Below are 24,627 nucleotides of genomic sequence, written 5' to 3'. Positions count from 1 at the left end.
CTCAAACCTTATAACACCAATACATTGTACCTGGATGTTGTAGTCATTAGGGTGCTTGCAAAGATTTGAATTCCCTTCTTCCAAACACACATTTGGATACCTCCCTACTTTCCTGAAGTTCAGAGTAGCCAAATGACTTGCTTTGGCAAATGATATGTACGAGCTAGCAGCATTTCCAGAAGGAAGTTTTAAATGCCAGTTCATGCTTCTTCCCATTTTTTTATTTTCCCCTCTGCCACCAGCCTGGCAACTTCTCATCAGGATCCCAGGTGAGGACAGCACTGACATGACACAGAGCCTTTAGCTGATCTAAATAGACATGAAGCATGACAGAGAAAGTCTTTGTTCTTTGAACCACTGAGATTGGCTTTTGTTGTTATTAATTTCCTGCTTCAGCCTGTTCAAACCATACCTAAAGGATACAAGTTGTATGAACTTTGAATTACTATAACAAAATACCTGAGATAATCAACTTAATAAGGAAAAAGCTTTATTTTGGCTCATAGTTTCAGAGCTTTCAGTATATGATCACTTGGCTTTGGACCTTCTATCACCACAGAGTACATCATGGTAGAAGTGTGTGACATGGTGGCCAAGAAGCAGAGAAAGGAGTGGGGCCCACTACCCCCTTTCTCAAGACCCCACAAGAGTTACCCTCTCTTTCTTTTTTCCTGCAAGTCCTACTTTACACCTCCTGCCCTTAAATCCAGGAAGTCTTTCTGTTGCCTCAGCTGGAAGCCTAGCTCTGATTTATCATGCCTGATTTGTGTTCTTTCCACCTCCCCAATGCTGAGCTTTGAAAACTCTGAAGCCAAGAATTGCTGCCCCCAGATCTCTGCTGGATCCTGTTCCTTCCAGGCAATGAATGAGGAATAAACCCAGCTTCCTGAAAGGAGCAAGAACGGAGGAAATAAGTGGAGGGTGGTAGTGATATCAATTGATATTTCAAAATATTGTTCTGTACGTAAGTACTTTGTCCAGTTATAAAGTCAAAAACTAAAGACTGCCTCACTCAAAGAAACCAGTGTGTGACCATTTTAAGCCACCGAGTAACTTCAGTGGCACTGTTTGAGTATGTCCTTTGGGGATGGCATCTCTGCTCCAGACAGAAAGATCCTGGGGGCCAAGAACATGTATGCCATGTCTCCCACAAATGTCCCCACTTGCAGGAAGTAACTATCAAATAGCAACCAGGATAGTCTCTCACCCTACGTAAACTTTACTTTGCACCGCCGCATGTGCGCTGTCTGATGCACATGCCTGGAAAGTACTCTTTTGTCCGTCTTGGGTACATTTGCAAAACACATGGATCTCCAAGAGAAGACACAAAGCATTCAAAGTCAACATCTGACTACGTTACACCCCAGTTGTGATGTGTAATGGCCCGCAAAGGCCTGGGAGTGTCCTGCATGCAGTGTGGGCGAAGCAATTTGTAACACAGCTCACGCCACCCACCGCCTGATGACACTCATTTTGCTAATCTAAGCATCCCGCACATTCCAGATAATTGGTGCAGAAAGAAACAAGCCAACCCAGTTCTCCCCTCCCTTAAACTCTTTCTCAGCCTTGCTGAGCAAAACAAACAGCGGAGCTGGCTGAGTTGGCGTCCTTCACCCCAGGGCTGCTACGTACGCGGACGCAGCACCCACGGGCCGGTCCGACCCCGGAGACGGCCGGCGCCAAGCCCAGGGCGTCAGGGGGCGGGGCTGCGTCCTACGGGGCGGGTCTTTCCTAGGGGCGTGGCGCGTTGGGCGTGTCTTCGGGGGGCGTGTCTTTCCTAGGGGCGTGGCGCGTGGGGGCGTGTCTTCTGGGGGCGTGTCTTTCCTGGGGGCGTGGCGCGTTTGGGGGCGTGTCTTTCCTAGGGGCGTGGCGCGTTGGGGGCGTGGCTTCTGTGACATGTCTTTCTGGAGGCGTGTGTTTTGGCAGTGTGTCTTCTAGGGGCGGGTGACAGGAGAAATTCGGGGCTGGAGGCGGGGCGTCCTGGAGACCCGGGAATGACCGCGAGGCTTAGGCCTGGCCTACCTGTTGCTCACCGCCCGGCCGTGTCGCAGCTGCCCCGCTCGGCCTGCACCTGCTTCCTCGGAGCGCCCAGAGCCTGAGGCCGGTCGGGACCAGGCGGCGTCCGGCCGGATCCTGCCGGTCTGTGGCTGCCATGGCCACCCTGGCGAGCCTGCTGGCGTTCAGGGCAAAGGTGCCCAGTTGGCTCCTGTGCGGCCGGTGGGCCCCGCCACCCGCCCGGGGACTGGCCGGGACTGAGGTGCCAGAGTCGGAGCCGCGGCCCACCAGCGCGCGGCAGCGGGACGGCATCAGGTCAGCCCGCGGGCCGGGCGAGGGCTCCCCCGGGGGCTGGGGCCAGGACCTGGGGAGACCCGCAGAGGAGGCCCCGCCGTGCGCCCCGCCGTCCCGCTCCCACAGCCCCCGAACGCCGGGAGGGTGGTCAGTTCTGTCCTCGCCGCCACTGGCCGCGGTTATCCGTCACTGCCGAATCTGGCGATTAATCTTTTTAGGGAGGAATCCTTGCACAGTGAGCTTACGGGTGTCCCTTGCCTGACACAGTAGTATGACACACGGGAGGTAGTGGAACTGCCTGGGACACCCTAGAACCTTCAAGGCAACCAAACCCTGTCGTTTTTTGGACTTTTGGGTCCGGTGTGGACAGCTCTGCAGGTGCACCCCCAGAAAGTCCTTCACAGAGGGCTCTGTCCCGCACAAGCTCCGTGCCCCTCTCAAGCTTGGCCAGGCTCCAGGGTGAGGCAAGCTTAGCTGAGCCCGCCCTCAAGGGCTCACCCTGAAGTGCAGGGATGGGGGCAGGTAAATAAATAGGAAAAAGGGCACACCGTTCTGAGTGCTGCCCTTTTGCACAAGCCTAAAAACCTTAAATCTGTATCTATGCACAAAGTGGACACTGTACAGCTGGAGTAATGAAGGTTGGATGGCTCCTAACCTGTCCAGGCCTGATTCTAACATTTGCCTGGCCAAGGCAAGGTTAGTGTTCTGTCCTCCTACCCTGACAAGTGCCTCTTCCTAAGACCTGAAAGGCCATTTGACTTTTTAATCCTCACTCAGACTCCCTCAAAAGGGGTGGAGAGCCAGGCTCTGGCCTGCAGCTTTCCCCACCCATCCCCTGCACCTCTCCACCATCTTCCTGTGGCCCTACAAAGGACTTGGCACACTGTCTACAGACTGCCCATCCAGCATACCCACATTCTGTCTATCTACTGGCCACCCTTGATCCTAGGGGTGCCCACTGCAGGGAATTCCAGGGTCTCAGTAACTGCAGAGCAGTTTGGAAGGGAGGTGATTCCATTCCCTTCGGACTTCTTGCCCATGGATAGGAACACCTCAAGAAGAAGGGCTCTGAAGGGCAGGGCACACACAGGGTCCTTCTTGCCCACTTTTAAGGGCAGTTCTGTTTCTGTAAATCTAGTCATAAGCCAGGCATGGTGGTGCATGCCTGTAATCCTCAGCATTTAGAAGTCTGAGGCAGGAGGATTTTTCTTGCATGGCAGCCAGATAGCAAAAGTGGGTAGATTGAGTTCTCCAGAATGAAACATGAATCAGAAAGGGAAGTGATGGAAGTGACGAACCATAAATGCTAAGAACCATGTATTAGGAAGGAAACTTCCAAATCAAGCCTTACAACAGTACTGTTAGCTCTAAGCAAGGGCTGTGAGCAACTGGGTCACTTCAAGGATCCCTTCTCAGAGCTGTGCCTCAGAGCAATGATGGTGTCATGTCACGAGGCCACCTACAAACTGAGTGCTGTGCCAAGTACTCTGCATTCATTGTCCCTAATTCTTACAATGACCTACAAGGCAAATAACATTACCCTGATCCACAGTGAGGAGTCAGTTCAGAGAGGAAACAGCCTGTTCAAGGCCTCCCAGCCAGGAGTTAGAGAGAGGTCCCTCCCCGCTGTGACATCTCAGTGTACTCACCACTTAGGTCTCAAAGAGACCCAAACAAACTGATGCAATGTCAGTCCACTAATCGGTGGAACTGGCTGTGGAAAAGAGAAATGCTATTTTTCGTCACACATTCAATCATCAAGTATTTACTGAGTGTCTCCTGTGTGAAGACATGCTGCCCCTCACTTCATGGACCTTCTCATAGTTTACAAGGATGTCCTTCAGACAGTTCATCAGGGGCTTACAGGGACCAGCTCTTGCCTCTACACTTATGTCACATGCCCTGATGGTGATCTCATCTGAAAGAAATTTCTCCTCAGATATGTGAGGTTGGTGAAGCTCCTCGTGCAAGGACTTGTATGCTGTGATAGTCATTGGCAGAGTCTGAATTCTTCCTGATGACCAGTGAAATAAGGAAGGGATAGAAATCTAGAATGACTCTGAGGTTCTGACTTGGGCAGCTGAGTGCCACCCAGAGCAGTGCAGGTTTGAGAGTGAGAGGAGATGCCCAAGGCAGGCCTAGCTGGAGCAGTCTAGTAGACATCTAAGTGAATACACAGGCCCAGGACTCAGGGGAGAGGACAAAAGGCCATTGGTGAAGTTGCCTGAGAAGCATGCACAGGGCAAGAAGAGGACAAAGGACAGGACTCAGGATCACCAGCATTTAGAGGCTAGCAGAAGGCTAAGTCATGGAGAAAGTCAAGGAGTGGCTAGAGAAGAAGAAGAAGAAAAAGAAAAACAACAACAACAAAGTCAGGAGAGGACTATGTTTCTAGAAGGGAAGAGTGATCCAGATGGCCAGTGGGTTTGGTTCTGGCAATTAGACGATGATCAGTGAGAAGAGTTTCAGTGGAGTGGTGGCATCAGAAGAGAGGTGAAGTTGAGTGAACACAGCAATTGAGAGCATTCTGACAGTGTACACAATGTGTGTACCAAATGATTAATGGGACGTGTGTAGGAATGGATACTACCAAGTAGCAAGGGCATTCAGCTGGGATCTTTTTGCACAGTTTTGCCTAATGCCTTAGATTTTTTTTTTCTTTTTTTGTGGTACTGGGGTTTGAACTCAGGGCCTTCACTTTGAGCCACTACACCAGCCCTATTTTTGTGATGGGTTTTTTCAAGATACTGTCTTGTGAACTATTTGCGAGGGCTGTCTTCAAACCACCAACCTCCTGATCTCTGCCTCTTGAGTAGCTAGGATTACAGGTTGTGAGCCGGTGCCTAGCAAAGACCTTAGGTTTAATTTAGGCACATGTCACCTGTGAGGTGGCAGCTCTTTATAGGTGCCACAGCAAGCATACTCATTCTATCGAAGGGTTACAGGCAGCGTCTCACCACTACCTCTCCCACAAATAGAGGTTTAAAAGTCAACCAGCAAACCAGCTACAAGGAATTTTTGTACTTATAAGAGAATGTGTTTATGAGAAACAAAACAATATCACAACCATCTGAAAACTGCAGCAAAATTGAAATGGTGTCCCAAAGAAAATGGTTGTTGCATTGAATAAATTCAGTCATCAAAGTTGTTTTCCAAAAAACATGGCACAGAATGCTATTTATGGAGAAGGCAAGATGACTATACAGCAAGAGGAATGTCAGATTAAAAAAAATGAGAAAGGCGGAAAGCACAAGTAGAAGGAGACTGATGGGAAAAATAAAATAGATACCAATAATCTGGTGCCTTGTTCATTGCCTATTATAACAGCAAAAATAAGACATTTCTATGTAAGAGAGTGAGATGACAACGCAGGTTGTTTTCTTCAGAATGTGGGATAGTTTAAAATATTGAACAGGCCTTTTGAATGTCAGCTTTTTGTGAGATGATGTGTCCAGAAGAGCCCTCTTCTTATATGGTTTCATCCTTTTGTTCGTTTGCACATCATCCCGTTCTCAGCATGAATTATTTTTGCAGGATTACAGGATGCCACTGTAAGGCCGATAAAAACTGCTGTCACATATGCATATTGGCAGCTGTACCCAGGCTGCTTTTCTTTGGGGTGGATGGGAGGAGATTTGAGAGTATTTTCATTCTTGGCTCCTATCCCAACCTTATTCTGAACAACAACGCCAGGAAATAAGTTGAAGGTGGCCACTGTTTGTCAGATTCCTCTGGCTCCTACCGCTGTTATACAGGATTCTCATCCTCCGTGGGCGGAGATGATTTGGGAACTGTTGTGACTTGACTTCGAGGTGGCAGTCATGATTCTGACAGCAAATGTGGGGGGGAGGGGCGCGCTGAGGGAGATAAACCAGCCTGCCTTTCAAGTAGTCTTTTTCTTGTTTTGACTTAGCTGTAACTCCAGACAGCTGACGGACCTTCTAAATTGGCAGTAAGCCCCAGCAGTTCTCTTTTCTTGGGTTTAAAAATAGCTCCCAAATTAGAAAGGAATTGCAGGGGTCCTCGCTTGTTTTGACTGGCACATGACCCAAGGATTATAAAATGTTTTTCACAGGAACATTGTCTTGAGCAATCCCAAGAAGAGGAATGCACTGTCACTTGCAATGCTGAAATCTCTCCAAAGTGACATTCTTCATGAAGCTGAAAGCAAAGATCTGAAAGTCATTATCATTTCAGGTACTTATCTGATATCTGCCTTTCATGTTCTGCAGTGCCCAGTTTTCTCCAGATTCTTTGGTTAACTGGGTCATTGCTTCATTTAACTGAAAAAACGTTTTGAGCTCCTTTGAAAAATATCCCTTATGGAAAACTCCGTGTAGTTTGGGACTTGGTCCTGGCACTGTTAATTGTGGAAATTGCAGCAAAGAATACCATGGAGTGAAAATGTGTCTTTTCCTTTTTGCTAAATACTAAATAAACATCCCTGCCTTTTGCTGTGCTGGTCTTCTCTTCAAAATCGGAGCCTGGGGGTTGGGCTAAGTCAGTGGTCCAGCGTTGCCTAGCACACATCCCCAGCACCGGAAAAAAAAAATCAGAGAATAGATTTCTTCATGAGCCTTATAAAAGTGGGTTAATAATAATCCTCTTGGAAAATCACAGTCATCTAGGACATTCAACTGTTTGTCTTTTGTCCCTACCAAGCTCCCACCTGATCCCAAAGTGCCATCTTTAATGGCGACAGAATGTGTGCCTTAGTTTGCCCCTTTCTTCCTTTGCTCTTTTTCTAATCAGAATTTATACAAAATTTGGGGCTGGTGGAGTGGCTCAAGTGGTAGAGCTACTGCCTAGCAAGTGTGAGGCTCTGAGTTCAAACTCCAGTGCCACCAAAAGTTAAGAAAAAGAATTTGTACAGAATTGTCTTTTTGTGTGATGCTGGTGGTGGTATGAATAATAGTAATGTCAGCATCTTCAAGCTCCCTCAGAAAAATATAACAAGTAGTATTCTGTAGCACTTTGTTTATTTGTTTAATTTAAGGGTCTGTTTCTGGAGGCAGATATTCAGAATGCCGCCTTCTGAGCAATAACTAAAACAGAGATTCTCAACTGTTTTCTATGGCAAAAGGAAAAGAAATTTAACTAGTAGAATGTAACAGCCATGTGAGGTATAACCCAGATGCAGCAAAAGCCACTAACTTCTTAACTACCCCATTTCCTCACTTGTAAAGAGGATAATATTGCCTGTGAAAACAACTACAAGCCAGGAACAGTGGCTCATGCCTGTAATCCCAGCTACTGAGGAGGTGGAAATTGGGAGGATCGAGATTCATCCATTGAGCAAAACTTTAGCAAGATTCCATCTCAACCAATAAGTCGGGTCTGGTGGTCTTCATCTGTAATCCCAGCTACAGCAGGAGGCATAGGCAGGAGGATCGCAATGCAGAATTGGCCCAGGCAAAAAACTCAAGACCCTATCGAAAAATAAAGCAAAAAAGGGCTGGTGCCCTTTTTTGCCTAGCAAGCACTAAGTTTGTAGGTCAAAGCCTAGAACTGAATTGAAGAAGGGGGGAAAAAAACAAAAACAAAAAGGAAATATGAGAATACGTTATCAATGCATCAGTGGAATGGCATTTTGTTATTAGTGACAGTGACAGCAGCCACATGCTCAATTCCCTCCTTTGTAGAAAAAAAGCTAGAGCCAGTTCTGCTTGCACTCTGACCTTCCTGATTCAACCCCTAAGGACGGCCCTCACCTATATGCTAAGCAACATTGCCTAAGGCCTGGTGGATTTCAGGGGACAATACACTTAGGGCAGACTGAGTCCCAAAACAAAAGCATGAGACCAGAGGGACTGCTCTGTAAAATGCTCCTCCCCCATGGTCATCAAGCCTTCCTGTGTAACTGCATCTTGTCACTGGTTTCCACCATGAACTCTTAGGATACAGATGCCTCATCTTACATTTTCATCCCAATATTCTGCTGTAACTCTCCAAGCAAACTGGGATTATCCTTATCAAAAGTAGCCTTTACCTTTCTCTGAGTGTCTACAGCATAGACGTGATTAGTTTCTAAAGTTGTTCGGTGGGTAAGTGAACTGCCTGCCTCTGGCTGTTGACATCTTTTTCTTTGCTTTTCTCAATTGGGCACATTTGCAGCTGAGGGACCTGTGTTTTCATCTGGCCATGATTTAAAGGAACTGACAGAAGAGCAAGGCTGTGATTATCACGCGGAAATATTTCAGACCTGTTCTGAGGTAAGCCAAGATGATGGTTGCATTGCCAGCATGCAAACGATGGTTGAATTAAATACCAAGTTAGCCTTCAGGTTTGCAGATGAGAATTGATCTACCAGCACCATGGAGCTACCGAAAACTCTGGGATCATTGGTCATTCATCCAGCAGTTCTTTGACTTGGACTTTTAAGAGGTGACCAAATGACTGGGGATGTGGCTCAGTGGTAGAGTACCTGCCTAGCATGTGTGGGGCCCTGGGTTCGATCCCCAGCATCACAAACACAAAAAAAAGTGACCATAATGTGTTACTGATGTTATGTACTAAAGAGCATAATGAAATACACAATGATAGTCCTAGTTGCTGTCTCCAGCATTGTGGGAGGGGGGGTCTTGAAATGCAGGTTTTGATAAGAAGTAAAAGGTAAACATGTATCTTAAACAGGAAGACCCTAAGATTATTATTTTTAAAATATTTAAACATCCCTGGTAGTGATAGAGAGCATTCACAATGGAAATAACAATAATGATGAGTGTTTTTTTTACATTATTTTCTTTTCTTTTTCCCTCACACTTGGTAGGCGGGTATTCTACCACCTGGGCCATGCCTCCAGCCCTTATGTTATTTTATCACTCTAGCTTTATAATTACCACCTCCAAGGAGGACAGTTAACCTCTTCAATTTTATGCTTCTGCCCCTTTCACCAAGTTTTCTTAAGGAGAAGACTTGCCAACAGCCACAGAGGAAGAAGAGGTACAAAAAGTTTTGGATGATATATAAATGTATTAACTAATCCCTGGGTAATAAAAAATTGAATATAGAACCCGCTTTGTTTATCTAATGAGTATTTACTGGGCACCTACTTTAAACATGACACTTGCAAGAAATATAGGGGGAAAATGCTTCTGGACCAAATGAAACTGGAAATCTACTTAGGAAACAAGACATTAAAAAGTTTCATAACCTGACGTTAAGATTGTTTAACCTCATTGATTTATTTGTGTATTTTGTCATTAATAATTCAACATATATTTAATGATACCAACTACACAGACCAGACAGAGGTGAGCAACACGGGGGGTGATGGAAAGGCAATTGAGCCACACTTTTGAGCACCACTTGTTTTCCTCGCTCTTCCAGAAAACCACTGCAGATCAGAGTATATTTTTCTCATTTCATGAGAAAATTTCATGGGAGGACAAACAGGAAGCATGATTACTTAACACTCCATGGAGAGGCAGAAGCAAGAGAGAGCTAAGACTTGGCTTTGTTTCCTGCATCAGTGATGTTTATAGAATATTCTCCTCTTGGGTTTGCCTAGGCTTGGTGCTTTAGGAGTCATTTTTCTACCAATACCCAGAATGTTTTGCTAAAATTAAAAAGCATTAAGAGAATCAGTACAGCCCCTCCACCCTTCATAAAGGCTCAGTTTTTATCACTCTGTTATGGTATCTGGATGAACTAAGAGCTAAACAGTCTTGGCCTGAGAGCCAGACTTCATCAATGAGTAAAGACCAGGTTTCTTGGAAGCATCCAGCCCATGGATGCCTCTGGCTCACCGGAAGAGACTTAGTGCATAATGAGGACCTAGCCCTAAAAGTAAACTAGAAATGCAAGAGTGCTGATTTCTTTAATATTATTTCTAAGAAATTCATGTGAACTTGGATAAATATGAACACCAAGAACTTGTGCAAGATTTCAATCGCCTAGTGTAATCAGCAAGCAGATTGGAATGGAATGAGCTAGATAGTTCATTGTTCAGTTCATGCACAAGGAAATTTGATTTTAGAAAGCAAGATAGAGGTATCTGAATTAGTTCATCATCTAGTAAATGACAGACCACAAGTATCGCATGATAGTTTGTTACAAATCAGGAGTAGGGCAAATTAGGAATGAGAAGAACTTGGTGTGGAAGAGCTGAAGTGACTATCTGGGGTGCTGATTTGGCAACCTGCACTAGAGGCCCATCCCTTGCTTCTCTTGCTTCTCTTCTTATATCCTGTTGGAGTTCAGAGATGGAAACCTTCGCCCTTGAGAATTTTCTCTTCTTACAATGAAATGACAGTAGGATGAGTGAGGTCTTTCACTTTTGAAAATAACTTGAAACCCTCAATAGCTGGTAAATGAGTTTGTGTCACATTTTGAAGTAGGCAGAACCAAAACTAGTACTTCACTCAAGAAGGTCATGTAGAAGGAATCAATTGTTGACTAGCAAGTGTTTGATTATCCTATCTTGTTTACAGTCTAAATTCTCTGTCTTTTCTGAACTGTTCTCTAACTTTAAGATAGTTTGAATTATGAAAATAATAAGTACTTATTACAGAAAAATTTGAAAATCTAGAAAAAATAAATTAATGCCATACCATAATCATACCACTCAGAGAAAGCTGTAACTAATATTTTGTTAATAACTTTCCCTATGTGCCAACTTCTTTGAATAATCTTATGTAGGCATAATTATAGTGTATAATTGTGTATTATAATTTGACTATAGCATTGGATGCTAACCATGTGCCAGGGAATAGTTCAAATACTGTACACATATCAATTTATGTAACTGTCATGTTCCGTAAGATTGCTACTAATAGTACACCCATTTCACTAAAGGGTTAGGTCACTTATTCAGGGTTAGGCAGTAAGTGACAGACTGAGCATCAAACCCCAGCAGCCTGACTGTAAGCCACTCAGGCTATATGAGCCCAGGATCACCGTGCTGGTTTTTCCCTTGGAAAATTTCACTTCCCTAAGAATGCTGCATTTTATTAATGATATAATGTCGTTTACATAGCATTTATGAGCTCCATAGCACTACATCAAAATATCTGAGGTAATTAACTTATAAAAAGAGAAAGATTTATTCAGTCTATGGTTTTGGGAATTCAGATCCAGATTAAGTAGCCCATTGATTTTGGGCCTGTTGTGAAGGTACCAAAAATGACAATGGCAGGGAGCATGTTCCAGTAAACTGGGCACATCACAAGAGAGAGGAAAGGAGCTGGGCCCCACAATCCCTTTTGAGAGCACATCACCAGTGACCTAAGGACCTCCTATAAGGCCCCATCTCCTACTGGTTCCATCACCTCCTAATAACAACACTCTGGAAACCAAGACTTTAATACAAGGACTTTTGAGAGGTGCCCATCCAAACCATCACAGCCAATTACTTATTTTTGTATACTTAAATTCCCTTTTTTCCCACTGTAAAATAATGATTTGGTGAGCATCTTTGATCCTAGAGCTTTTTATCTATTTCAGATTATTTCTTAGATACAGATTCCTAAATCAAAGGTATAAGCATTTTAAATGTGGGTGAATATATCCCATATAACCTAACTTTTTCCTACCAGTTATTTTTTTTTTTAATCCCAGCCCTCACATAGTTGACAGACAAAACCCATACACTGCTCAACCTTAATTCCAGTCAACTGGCTTTTCATATGTAATACCAGCTCTCTGGGTGATGGAACAACACTCAGAACTAAACCACAACTTTTATTTCTTTGCAGCAAGATTTTGGAAAGTCTGCAAGTTTTTCTTGTTCCAGTTCACTGGAACGAGAGCCATCACTAACCACCCAGACATCTCTCCCTACCTCCAACATTCATGAGCAGTTTTATGCACGTGTGTGTGCGCACATTTCTCTGGGGAGAAGGTCACTAACATTTGTCAGATTCTCAAAAGATGACCCACCTATCCCCGCAAAGAGCAAAGAGTGCCCTTAAGTACACTGTCATGCTTCCTTTAATGATAGGGACTGGTTCTAAGAAATGTGTGGTTAGGTGATTTCATCACTAGGCAAACATCATAGAGTGTACCCATAGGAACCTAGCTAGCATAGCCTGCCCCACTCCTGGGCTACATGGTATATACATTTGGAATAGCCTATTGCCCCTAGGGCCATGGTGAGCAAAAAACAGAAGGTTAAATCAAACACAGAGACAATAATACAAGCAAGAGACAAGGTAAATATGAGACAGTTTTGCAGGAAACTTTTTCTAATTTTATCATTTTTACATTTACTCACCTGTACATACATTGTTTGGGCCACCACCCCCCACCTTCCAGGCAGAACCTGTTCTGCCCTCTTGTTCTCTGATTTTGCTAAGGAGAAAACATAAGAGATAATAAGAAAGACCTAGCGTTTTTACTATTTGAGATAAAGAATGCTATACAGAGAGATTCCTAGTATTGCTTTCATGTACATGTGTACTGCAACCCACATTGGTTCATCTCTACCAGACCTCTTCATTACTTCCTAGTCCCCTTTCCATAGTGGCCTCTGCCAGTTTAAGATTACTTTATTAGCTCCTCTACAGTGAGCACATCAACTACATTCAAGTTTTAGGTTTCCTTCCCTTTCCCTATTCCTCCCTTGCACTGTCTCCCCTTAGTGTGTGACCCATGTCCAATAATATTACTGCATTTGTTTTGGGTCTATAATCTGCATATGAGGGACAACATGCAATTTTTGGCCTTCTGAGCCTGGCTAACTTCACTTAAGATGATATTCTCCAGTTCCATCCATTTACCTGCAAATGTCAAAATTTCATTCTTTTTTGTGGCTGAGTAAAACTCCACTGTGTATAAATACCACATTTTCTTAATCCATTCATCAGTTTTAGACCATGTTGGCTGTTTCCATAGCTTGGCCATTGTGAATAGTGCTACAAAAAACATGGGTGTGCAGGTGCCTTTGTAGTCACCTGAGTCACATTCCTTTGGGTATATTCCTAGGAGTGGGATTGCTGGATCATATGGCAGATCTATGTTTAGTTTTTTAAGAAGCCTCCATATTGTTTTCCAAAGTGGTTGTACTAGCTTACATTCCCACCAGCAGTGTATGAGGGTTCCTTTTTTCCCCGCATCCTCACCAACATTTGTTGTTGGTGGTGCTTTTATGATGGCTATTCTAACAGGAGTGAGGTGGAAACTCAGTGTGGTTTTAATTTGCATTTCCTTTATGTCCAGGGGTGGTGAACATTTTTTCATGTGTTTTTTGGCCATTTGGACTTCTTCCTTTGAAAAGCAGTTGCCCTCTTTATTGGTTCATTGATTTGGGGGAAGTTTAGTTTTTGAGTTCCCTGTATATTCTGGTTATCAGTCCCTTGTCTGATATATAGCCAGCAAATATTTTCTCCCACTCTGTGGATGGTCTCTTCAATTTAGAGACCATTTCTTTTTTTGTGCAAAAGCTTTTTAATTTCATGTAGTCCCATTTGTCCATCCTTTCTCTTAGTTGCTAGGCTGCTAGAGTTCTATACCTATTGCTTCCCTGTTCTTTCCTATATTAACTATAAGGTTTCAAGTCTGATATTAAGGTCCTTAATCTACTTTGAGTGGATACTAGTACAGGGTGACAGACATGGATTGAGTTTCAGTTTTCTGCAGGCAGATAACCACTTTTCCCAGCAACATTTGTTGAAGAGGTTGTGGTTTCTCCATCATATGTTTTTGGCACCTTTGTCAAAAATAAGGTGGGTATAGCTGTGTGGATTCATATCCAGGTCCTCTATTCTATTCCACTGGTCTTCATGTCTGTTTTTGTGCCAGTACCAAGCTGTTTTTATCGCTATGGCTCTGTAGTATAGTTTGAAGTCAGGTATTGTGATACCTCCAGTGTTGCTCTTTTTGCTAAGTATTGCCTTAGCTATTCGCAGTCTTTTGTGTTTCCAAATGAACCTTAGGGTAGATTTTTCAATCTCTGTGAAAAATGTCATTAGGATTTTGATGGGAATTGCATTGAACATGTAGATTACTTTTGGGAGTATAGCCATTTTTACTGTGTTGATTCTTCCAATCCCTGAGCATGAGAGATCTTTCTGCCTTCTGTAGTCTTCCTCAATCTCTTTCTTCAGTGGTATCTCCATGTAGAGGTCATTTACACCCTTTGTTAAGTTTATTCCTAGGGTATTTGATTTTTTTTGAGGCTATTGTAAATGGAATTATTTTCCTATATTCTTTCTCAATCTGTTCATTGTTGTTGTAGAGAAAGGCTACTGATTTTTGTAAGTTGATTTTGTATCCTGCTACATTACTATAGCTGTTTATGGTGTCTAGGAGTTTTTGGGTAGAGTTTTTTGGGTCTTTGAGGTATAGGATCATGTTGTCTGCAAATAGGGATATTTTGACAGTTTCTTTACCTATTTGTATTCCTTTTATTCCTTCTTCTTGCCTTATTGCTCTGACTAGGAATTCCAGGACCATGTTGAATAGGAGTGGGGAGAATGGGCATCCTTGTCTCATTCCTGACATTAGGGGAAATGGTTTCAATTTTTTCTCATAAAGTATGATGTTGGCTATAAGTTTGTCATATATAGCCTTTATAATGTTGAAGGTACATTCCTTCTATTCCTAGTTTTCTTAGAGCTTTTATCATGACTGGTGTTGAATCTTATCAAAGGCTTTTTCTACATCTATTGAGATAATCAAGTTCTTTTTGTTTTTGCTTCTATTAATGTGCTGTACTACATTTATTGATTTGCATATGTTTTGAACCATCCCTATATCTCTGGGATGAGGTCAACTTGGTCATGGTGAATGATCTTTCTGATATGTTGTTGGATTCAGTTTGCCATTATTTTATTGAGGATTTTTGCATCAGTGTCCATTAAGGAGACTTGTGTGTAATTTTCCTTTTAGGATGTGTCCTTGTCCAGTTTTGGGATGAGTATAATACTGGCTTCATAGAAAAGTTAGGCAGTGTTCCTTCCCTTTCTATTTCGTGGAACAGTTTAAGGAGGGTTGGTATCAGTTCTTCTTTAAAGGTCTGGTAGAATTCAGCAGAGAATCCATCAGGTCCTGGACTTTTCTTTTTTGGGAGACTCTTTATTGCTGAATCAGTTTTATTATGTTATAGATCTGTTTAGGTGATTAATATCCTCTTGGTTCAGTTTTGGATGGTCATAAGTATCTAGAAATTTGTTCATTTCTTCAAGATTTTAATTAGCAGAAGGACTACACTCAAAAATGATGATTAAAAGTGTAATATTGAAGTTAGGGGTGTAGCTCCATGGCAGAGCATGTGCTTATCATGCACAGGCCCTGTGTTCAATTCTTAGCACCACAAAAAAAAGGTAAGTACTGTATAGTGAATTCATAAACCACTAACATAGTCATTTATTTATTATCATTATTGAGAATTATGTACTGTCATAATTGTGATTGCTATACTTTCATAAGACTGGTAGTGTAAAAGGTTCATTCATGTCACCATCACAACACACACACGTGAGCAGTGCCTTGCACTATCACATTACGATGGCTAGGAGGTCACTTAGATGATAGGAATTTGGGGGGGTCTACTGTAATCTTACAGGACCACTATGGTTATACACTCTGTACTTGACAAAAACATTAAGCAACGCTTGACTATCTATTGGTTATTGTAGGAAAAAGCTAACAAATATCAAATGTTTATGAAGATAAAAGGTAAGTTTCCTAGGCAAAATCTTCAAATCAGTGAAGGTCATTTTTCTTTTGAATTACTGCCTTGGGGAAAAGCCCAGATGTAGTTCCTATCTTCCCTCCCTCCCTGCCAAGGTTCAAAGAGCAATAATTTAGAAATTGAAGTTGCCATAGCAACACAATCTGTTTAGCCTGTCATGAAAAAATAAGCTGCACAAATAAGTTAGCGTTCTGGTCACAGAGGCACTTTTGTCTCTCTTCTCTGTGCCAGTGGCTCTGTTTAGGAATTTGTTTATCTTGATGACAGCAGGGTATCCCCCTCCTCATTTTAATAGAATTGGGAGAGTACCCACGATGGTGATTTGAGAAGTAATTACTAAGGAAATTGCCTTCAGGTCCCTTTCCTACCTTAAATTTTCAAGGAAGCACCAAATACCAATTTTAGACTTTTAACACCAGGGCTTCCCACAGGCACAGGAGAGCAGAGCTATTTGGGAAGGGTTTTGTTTGTTCCCCAGAGACAAAAATCCATCTGAACTGTTCTATACTGTTCTGTACAGGGAAGCCGGTGGAGGGGATGGTCACTCACAGAGCCAGGCTCAGATGCCATGACCACCACTTACCTGCCACGTGGCCTCGGACACCTGAGGTTCAGGTCCTTGCTGCCAAATAGGGTTCCTTCCTCATGGGGTTTCCAGAAACCCATTAAATTACATGGTGTGCTTCAAGTAGACATTTAATACAAGTTAGTGCTTCGCATGCTTTCTTTCATCCTTTGTTCGTACACTCTGATGAACTAATACCTTGGGAAGTGCTCTAGAAACAGGGAAGCCGGTGTGATGACAGGGCCTGACAGGCTCTGCACTCTGCTTGGTCCACAGGTGATGATGCTTATCCGGAACCACCCTGTCCCCATCATCGCCATGGTCAATGGCTTGGCCACAGCTGCTGGCTGTCAGCTGGTTGCCAGCTGCGACATTGCTGTGGCAAGCGACAAGTCCTTTTTTGCCACTCCTGGGGTGAACATCGGGCTCTTCTGCTCCACGCCTGCAGTTGCCTTGGGGAGATCAGTGCCCAGAAAGGTAACATGACTTCCTCGTGACCCTTCTCCAGGCTTTGCCCTCCCATGCTCCCAAGGTTTAAGAATTAGTTTGTTACAATTACCACTGATATCAGAACATTGGGCAGAAAGTGGGCTGTACACTGCAAAGGTGACAGTTTGCTGAAATGTCTTCTAACAAAGGAGATGCTTTTGATTCTATCAAGATAGATATTCACCTTAAATGTACAGATATTTGTTCAGCAAGTATTTCCTAAGTTGCTACTCTGTGTCAGTATATTAAATTAAAACGAGTTACAGGGCAGGAGATGTAGCTCAGTGGCAGAGCATTTGCCTGACATGCACAAGGCCCTGGGTTTGATTCCCAGCACAGAAAAAAGTAAAAATTAACTAATTAATAATAAAAATGTATTACAAATCTATTGTCAGAGCTCACTAATAAACTATCCTTTGACTGAAAAATCAAATCATGAGGCATTTGCCCAGCAAAAGGCTGCAGGGTTAATCTGTTTATTCTCTTCAATACATGACTTGCTGGAAAGTTCCATGGAAAAGCATTTAAAACCTTTAAATTAGCTCTCCTATCAGGTTTAGAGCCCATTCTGTCTTAAAAGAAACAAGCAAACTTTTGAAGTCAAGGCTTATCAGATTTGACTCCTAGAAACTCAACATTGTATCATATTTATCAAATTTTTAGTCTTTGAGAAGAAAAAGGGGGAAAGGTAACAAAAACAAAACAACAACAACAAAAAAACAGGCCTTAAGTTTCTTAGAAGCCTAATTCTGAGAACCACACTGCATAATTGCCCAGTAATTGCCCAGTGACAAAGTAAGAGATGAGACCATTATAAGAACTAAGGTCCCTTTCCCCTCCCGAAACAGTTTTGTCAAGAACTGGTCTTCTCAGAAGACGAACAGACTCCTTCGTTGTCCACTCAGATTTCTGTTCTCTCTTCTTCATGTTCTGGCCCCCAGAAGGCTTTGTGAGTCACCTGACTCAGGACTAGAGGTTTGTTCTATCTTCCTGCTGAAAGTGGTTCAGAGTTCTGTCAACAGATCTCCTTACATCTGGACTCATTAACACCGAGCTACTAGGGGCAAAAATCAGGAAATAGTTTTGAGCAGTAATGAGCACAAGTGGCTCCTTAGTGATTATCACATTATTGGCAAAGATTTTCTAGGAGGAACAGTATGTCAGAACCTAAGACCTTTGGCAGGTTTCTGGGTCTGCAGAGCTGACCCATGTGGCCTGCTTAGGAGAAAAAATTGGAATCCATAAAAATCTAAATCTGGCCAGAAGCACCTGCCTGTCACCTTTGCTTGGTTGCACACACAAACACACTGTGTACTGATCCACCCACACACATGCATGTGGTGGGCATGCTCATCCACAGGAAGGCCAGCAGATGCTTTTGCATACCAGCCTGGACAGCCCTTACCACACAGACTAAGATGGCATGTGTGGGACACTAGTGCCCTCTGCTGGTCATCCTAGAACCTGCTTGGCTGTGCCGGGACTGAAGACTGCAGTTTGTCCACTGGGGGCAGAAGTGATAAGGCCAGGCCCTTGTATTCAGACCAACTGAACCTGGCTGGGCACAAATGATTTCCCCCATTTGTGCAGTGAATCTACTTTTCTGTAAGTTAACTAATGCATTTCATTGCACCACATAAATACCCTGCCTGGTACAGCCACTCCCATCCCCAGGCAGAGCTGGCCTCACGCAGAAATGCAGAGCCAGTGCCTCAGGCAGTTGTATCTCTGGAGACTCTCCTCCCACCTACTTGCCCAATTTTACTCTATGCATCTGTGGAATTTGATTTCCTACTAGTCTAAATTGAACAGAGACAATTTCCAAACTAGAAAGCACGTAAGATTGTTGCTGTTCACATTGCTGCCCCAACAGAGAGCCTGGGGAAATGCAGAGTCCCAGACCTGCCTCAAAGCACCTGCAGTTTAGCCATGATTTGTGTGACCAGCAGCTCAGAGAACGTGCAGTTCAGAGTAGAGTTTCAGTCACTTTTCTCATGTCCTCAAACAACTGGATGAGGTCTGGATCCTCCTCCCAGTGGGCTTCCGCGCTGAAGCTTGCTTGCCCCAGTGTTGTGTTTATGAGCACATGTCTGCAAGTGCACCTGTGCACACTTGTGGGTTCCACTCTGTGCATGGACTCCTGTACTCATTTCCTCATCCTAGCAAACACCTGAATGCCCCAAGTTCACACGTTGACACCCAATCACCAAAACTATGGCATTAGAAGTGGGCCTTTGGGAGGTGGTTAGGTCAAGGGTGGAGGCCTCATGGTGGAATTAGTGCCCTTTAAAATGGGCACCAGACAGCTGCCTTGCTTGTTTTTCCCATGTGGGGACACAGTGAGAAAATGTCAGTCTATGGACCTGGAAACAGGTTCTCACAAGATATTGAATCTGCTGGTGCCTTGACCTTGGGCTTTTCAGCCTCCAAAACTGTGAGAAGTAAATTTCTGTTGCTTATAAGCTACACAGTCTATGGTATTTTGTTATAGAAACTTGAATGGACAAAGACACTGTGCCCATTCAAAAAGTCCCTGGAGTGCTGTGGCACACAGTTCTTGTCATATTGTGTGACAGAGGGCATGACTCAGTGACCATTCTGCTTTATATGGTCCCCCTGTTCAGGTGCTGTGATACCTAGAAGCCAATATCAGAGTCAGAAATTTACAGTTAAAATAGATCTGTTAATAATAACCAGTGTATGTATTAGGTACCTACTGAGTACCCAGTACTGTATCACAAGCTTTACACCTGCTGTCTCTAACCATCACAATACTGCAGGAGGATGAGATGTTTGTTCCAATTTCCACGTGAGGAAACAGACTCTGAAGAGTTAAATCACTTGTGTTCAGTGTTACAGTTAGTAAGTAGCAGGATTGTTACCCAGGTAACAATATCCAAAACAAACCCTATATTCCTTCCTACCAAGTCACCTGACCTTGGGATTAAGCCACAGTCTTGAGTCCTTTTCCTTTTAATGCAAATACCCCTAGGAAAAAGAATTATTAAATTACCAACTTCTTAGGGTGACAAGAGGTACCATCTGAAAGGTGACACGAGTTGATTATGGAAATGAGAAACTCCATCTGAAGTTTCCGGGGGCACACCTCATAGAAACTCAAATACTAAGTAAAGATTGTGCTGACTATAAAACCAAAAGGCTTCTTTTTCCTATGGAAAGTCACTCCCTAATCTGGACAAAAATCCACATAAATCAATATATTGCTAAATCGTATGACTCCACAAGGCAAATAAGGAAACTGAGGCTCACAGAGGGGGATAAATTTGGCAGAATGGCAGGAAGCCAAAGGTAGGGCCAAGACTCAGTCCGTGCATTGTGTCTCTTGACCTTGCTCCAGGTCTTCCTTTCTTAAGCAGTGTTAATCCCAGCAAAATTGTCTTGGTCTTCCCAGCTAAAGGGAAAAGATACAAGATTGTAGAAGTCCCCACTTATTTGTGGAGTGTCCTTCAGCTCATCCAAGTTTTGTACCCAAAACAGGGGATACACCACAGTGCCCTGGGCTGACCTAGATCAACATCGTGCCTTAATTAAGAAAGCCCCTGAGCCCTTTTCTCTCCCCTTGTGTCCATCCAGGTGTGTCCATCAACTGGCCATCTCACCATCTGCCTGAGTTCCTCCCCTTTTCTCTTGACTTCTTTGTTCTCAACAGCTGACACTCACGGGAACATGCTGGGACACCCTAGGCTTTGTCACACTGCATGGGTTTGTGAAGAGACTACAGAGGTCAGAGCTGGACTACAAGCCTGAGATCCAGCAGGGGACCCAGATCAGATTCTAAAGGCCAGAGAAAAAGGTTCTTCCTTTACCAGCAACATGGTGCAGAGTGGGACCAAGCCCTTTTAATTCCTCAGTTTCCCCCTCACGATAGATTGTCACTTCATGTGAAATGGGAAAGACGATGAGTGGGGAGATATCAATAAATATACTAGCTAATGAATAGGATTATTTTTACTGTAAGTGAATCTTGCGTAAGAGACAATAAAAGAAGTCTGTACCAAAAACAAGTGATAAAATAATCCAAGACAAGGAGGGACTTGGCCAAGGGATGTGGTCCCTCACCTTGCTTTGGCAAGGATGCATATAGAATGTTCCAGAAAGATGAGCATCTTTCATCATTTAAATAATCCCATGGGAGGTGACTCCTGAGTTAAGCAATCCTTGTAGGCACTAAGCTATAGGTAATAGGAGAAACGGGACTGGTATCTGTCCACATTTTAGTTTTGAATGTGCCAAGCACAATGCTCAGAACTTAGCAGAGGTTATATTGATAATTGTGGTCTGACCTTTTATCTCTATTCTAATGATCTCTGTCTGGATGTCTGGCAGTCTGTCTTTCTCTGATTAAAAGACTGCAGGAAAGCATCCTTTCTGACCAATTAAAATCTCTTATGTTCTAGATCATGTTTATTTCCTTTGTGTTGATTTTTTTGTACAATAACATTAGAATCCTTGGTGCACAAAGGAATATAAGAGATTGCTGAATTCTTGCTCCTGCCTGTGAGCAGAACCTTCTCTCTCTGACAGCTAAGGGTCTTCCTTATTTATGTGCTCCAGGGATTAGAATTCTACCTCCTCCCAGAATGATTCAGTTTAGGTATTTACAAACTGTTTTCTTTACCTTTCATTTTTTAAGCAAGGTTTGGGAGTTGCTTCCCAAACCCATAGTACTCCTGTGTATTAGTCAGCTGAGGTTGTCATAATAAATATTGCAACCTGGCCAGCTTAAACAACATACATTTATTTCTCACAGTTCTTGACGCTGGAAGTCCAAGAGCAAGGTGCTGGCTGATTTGGTTCTTGGTGAGAACCCTCTTCCTGGCTTACCAATAATCACCTTCTCACGGTATCCTCATATGTAGAGCGAGAGTGAGCTTTGAGGCCCCTTATGAAAGGACACCTGTCCTATCCTTAGGGGACCCCACCCTTCTGACCTCATTTTACCTTTATTACCTCCATCTGGGCCTGATCTCTAAAAACCATCACATTGCAGGCTAGGGCTTCAGCATATGAAGTTGGTGAGGGAACACCACACCATCCATGGCACAGAAACTGATGCATGGAAGGCTCCCTGTCTAAATATTGCTGAGTGAATGAACCAGAGAATGCAGTGCTGTAATTTGAATTCCTTCTTGTGGATGATGGTTACCTTCCTTCATGTACAAAACACACTAGGTCCCATGAACCTGTCTTCTGTGAATTCTGATTTAGGTTTTCCTTGAACCAGTTTTTTCCTAGCATCTCCATTACACTTGATATGCCCATGTGCCCTGCAGTCATTAGTCAACTATTCTTCACAGTACTCCCGGGAAGCAGTCATTTGTGCCACAGTTTTCCTGTTGAGGCAGTGAGAGTGAGAAGAACTTACTCAGGGGTCCTTCAAGGACCAACACTCGGCAGGTCTGAGACGAGCCGCTGCCTGAGGCCTGCTTCACGTCCCAGCCCATGGAAAGTTGATGTCCAAAAGGACTTACCCTGAAAACATCTTGGGATGTGTGGAGTCCAGTGCAGCTACAATATGAACCCAACAGATGCTTTACAAATGTGAACAGGAGAGACACACAGACATGAAAGGGAAAAGAGGAGCCAAGGAAGGCATGTATCAGAAGGCACCTGATAAGGGGGACTGTGCCCACAGACAAATCATCAACCCAAACTGCAAGTGCCGCTGAGTGGGCATAAACAAATGCCAGTCTGCTAAGCCAACCAGAAAGCAGCACTTACTACTTTGACTTTTATTATTTCCTCCTCCTAGTTCTGATCCCATTCTTAACTATGCTTTGAAAGTCACTTGAGGTCCTGATTGTTCCAGTGATAAAGGAATCCATGGGCTTGACTCTGGGAGGATGTAGAGTTCATGTTACATCTGTTTTTCAGGCATGGCCGCTTCCTGATATGTGGTCTAAGCAAATTCCCCAGAGCCACTTGTGTTAATGAAGGAAAAGGAGCCACAGGTGGGGTGACTCTGTTTTCACCTTCGCTTCTGCTCTGGGTCCCTGCTGGTGACAGCACACTTGGCATGTTCATGGAATGACAAGGATGCCATCCAGTTGCCAGGGAATGAGTGAGGGGGTGGAGGGAGAGGAGGGTCCCCAGTACATTGTATTCATGGGCCTCTGGAGAGCCCTCTTGTCAACTGTAAATTTGAGTCTGAAGAGGAAGTTCAGCCTACTGCAGGCTAGAGAACAAAGCATCTGTGGAGAGAGGAGTGGTGCTACCTGTCTGCAGCCTTGACCTCTGGGGAGCGGGCATGTGGGAGGGCAGAGGTGTCCTTCTCTGCCACCTCTTACCAACATGGCAATCCATGCCAGGCTCTGAATCTGGTTCCTGGAAAACATATCTTTAAATCCCCTCCTCTCCCCAAAATGGAGGCTGAGGATATGCACCTTCTTGTGGAAAGTGGCCTCTGTGTTGGTGGCAGCAGGGAATGGGCCTCATTTGGTGGAATTTGAGGTGGCCTCCCATCAGATGGGCTGATGTCCTGCACTTGGCCCTCGGAAGAGACAGATGGAATCTCTACCTAAGCCAGACCTAGTGATCAGATATGTGGAGGAACAAGAGAACACAAGAGAATCGCTTCCCCTCCCGGACTACTTGTATTTTCTTTGCTCTTGGAAAGATCTGATCTTGTCTCTGGCAGGAGTTAGGGTGTTGACAACATCAGGAGTGGCAGATGACATGTCATTTGAGGAAGCTGATACCTGGGTTGAGGTGTAATTAAGTCGGGAGAGCAACCATCTCATCAGAGTGAGATGGAGAGAGGGGGGCTGAGGTGGCCATGGGATATGAAGAATGCCTTAATGACCTCATGTGTCCCTTCCCTCAGGTGGCCTTGGAGATGCTTTTTACTGGGGAGCCTATTTCTGCACAGGAGGCCTTGCACCATGGGCTGCTCAGTAAAGTTGTGCCAGAAGAGCGGCTGGAAGAAGAGACCATGAGAATAGCAAAGAAGATTGCCTCCCTGAGCCGTCCTGTTGTATCTTTGGGCAAAGCCACCTTCTATAAGCAGCTACCTCAGGACCTTAGAACAGCCTACTACCTCACCTCCCAGGCCATGGTGGACAACCTGGCCTTGCAGGATGGGCAGGAGGGAATCAAGGCCTTCATCCAAAAGAGAAAACCCATCTGGTCAAACTGAGCCAGTGTGACGAGGAGTAGGCCAGTGGGCAGCGCTCAGGAAGCTCCCAGCCCTTACCTTCTGATGTCAACCACACCACTGCCTCTTGGTTGTGACAGAAGACAGCCTGCTTTTATAGCATTAATTTTGGTTTCACAGTATGTGATCTATAGTAAAAGCTATAGTTCTGTGGGGAAAGGATGAAGGAGAGTCAGTGAAGTGCTGTTTAGTGGCAGGTTATTGAGCACCATGGTGAGCCAACAAGGGTAGAAAGCCAGTATCCTATATACTTCTCAGCACCTTCATACATAGGTGACAACCAATTGAGGCACAAAGGAAGGACGCCAATCAATTCCCTCTAAGGCAGGGAATTGACTCGTGACTGGTGAAACATTTCAAATCTCCACAAGATATTTGCCACCCTAAAAATCTTCTTGATTCTATTGGGAAATAATCATGCTTGTGGCTTTAGAATAATCTTATGTGATTTAAATAAATATTTATAGAGACTGGTCA

General features: G+C 43.9%; 1 protein-coding gene across 1 annotated transcript; it reads left to right on the top strand.

Moving 5' to 3' along the window:
* Positions 1–1,937: 1,937 nt before the first annotated feature.
* Positions 1,938–24,627, top strand: Echdc3 (enoyl-CoA hydratase domain containing 3). Its single transcript, XM_020177093.2, has 5 exons — positions 1,938–2,310; positions 6,365–6,486; positions 8,404–8,501; positions 16,764–16,964; positions 23,821–24,627. The coding sequence occupies exons 1-5, from the start codon at positions 2,153–2,155 to the stop codon at positions 24,130–24,132; spliced, it is 891 nt and encodes a 296-aa protein (XP_020032682.1). The 5' UTR covers positions 1,938–2,152; the 3' UTR covers positions 24,133–24,627.

Source organism: Castor canadensis, chromosome 15 (genome assembly GCF_047511655.1).
Source record: "Castor canadensis chromosome 15, mCasCan1.hap1v2, whole genome shotgun sequence".
In the NCBI taxonomy this organism is placed as follows: Eukaryota; Metazoa; Chordata; class Mammalia; order Rodentia; family Castoridae; genus Castor; species Castor canadensis.
This window is presented reverse-complemented; position numbering and strand designations above follow the sequence as displayed.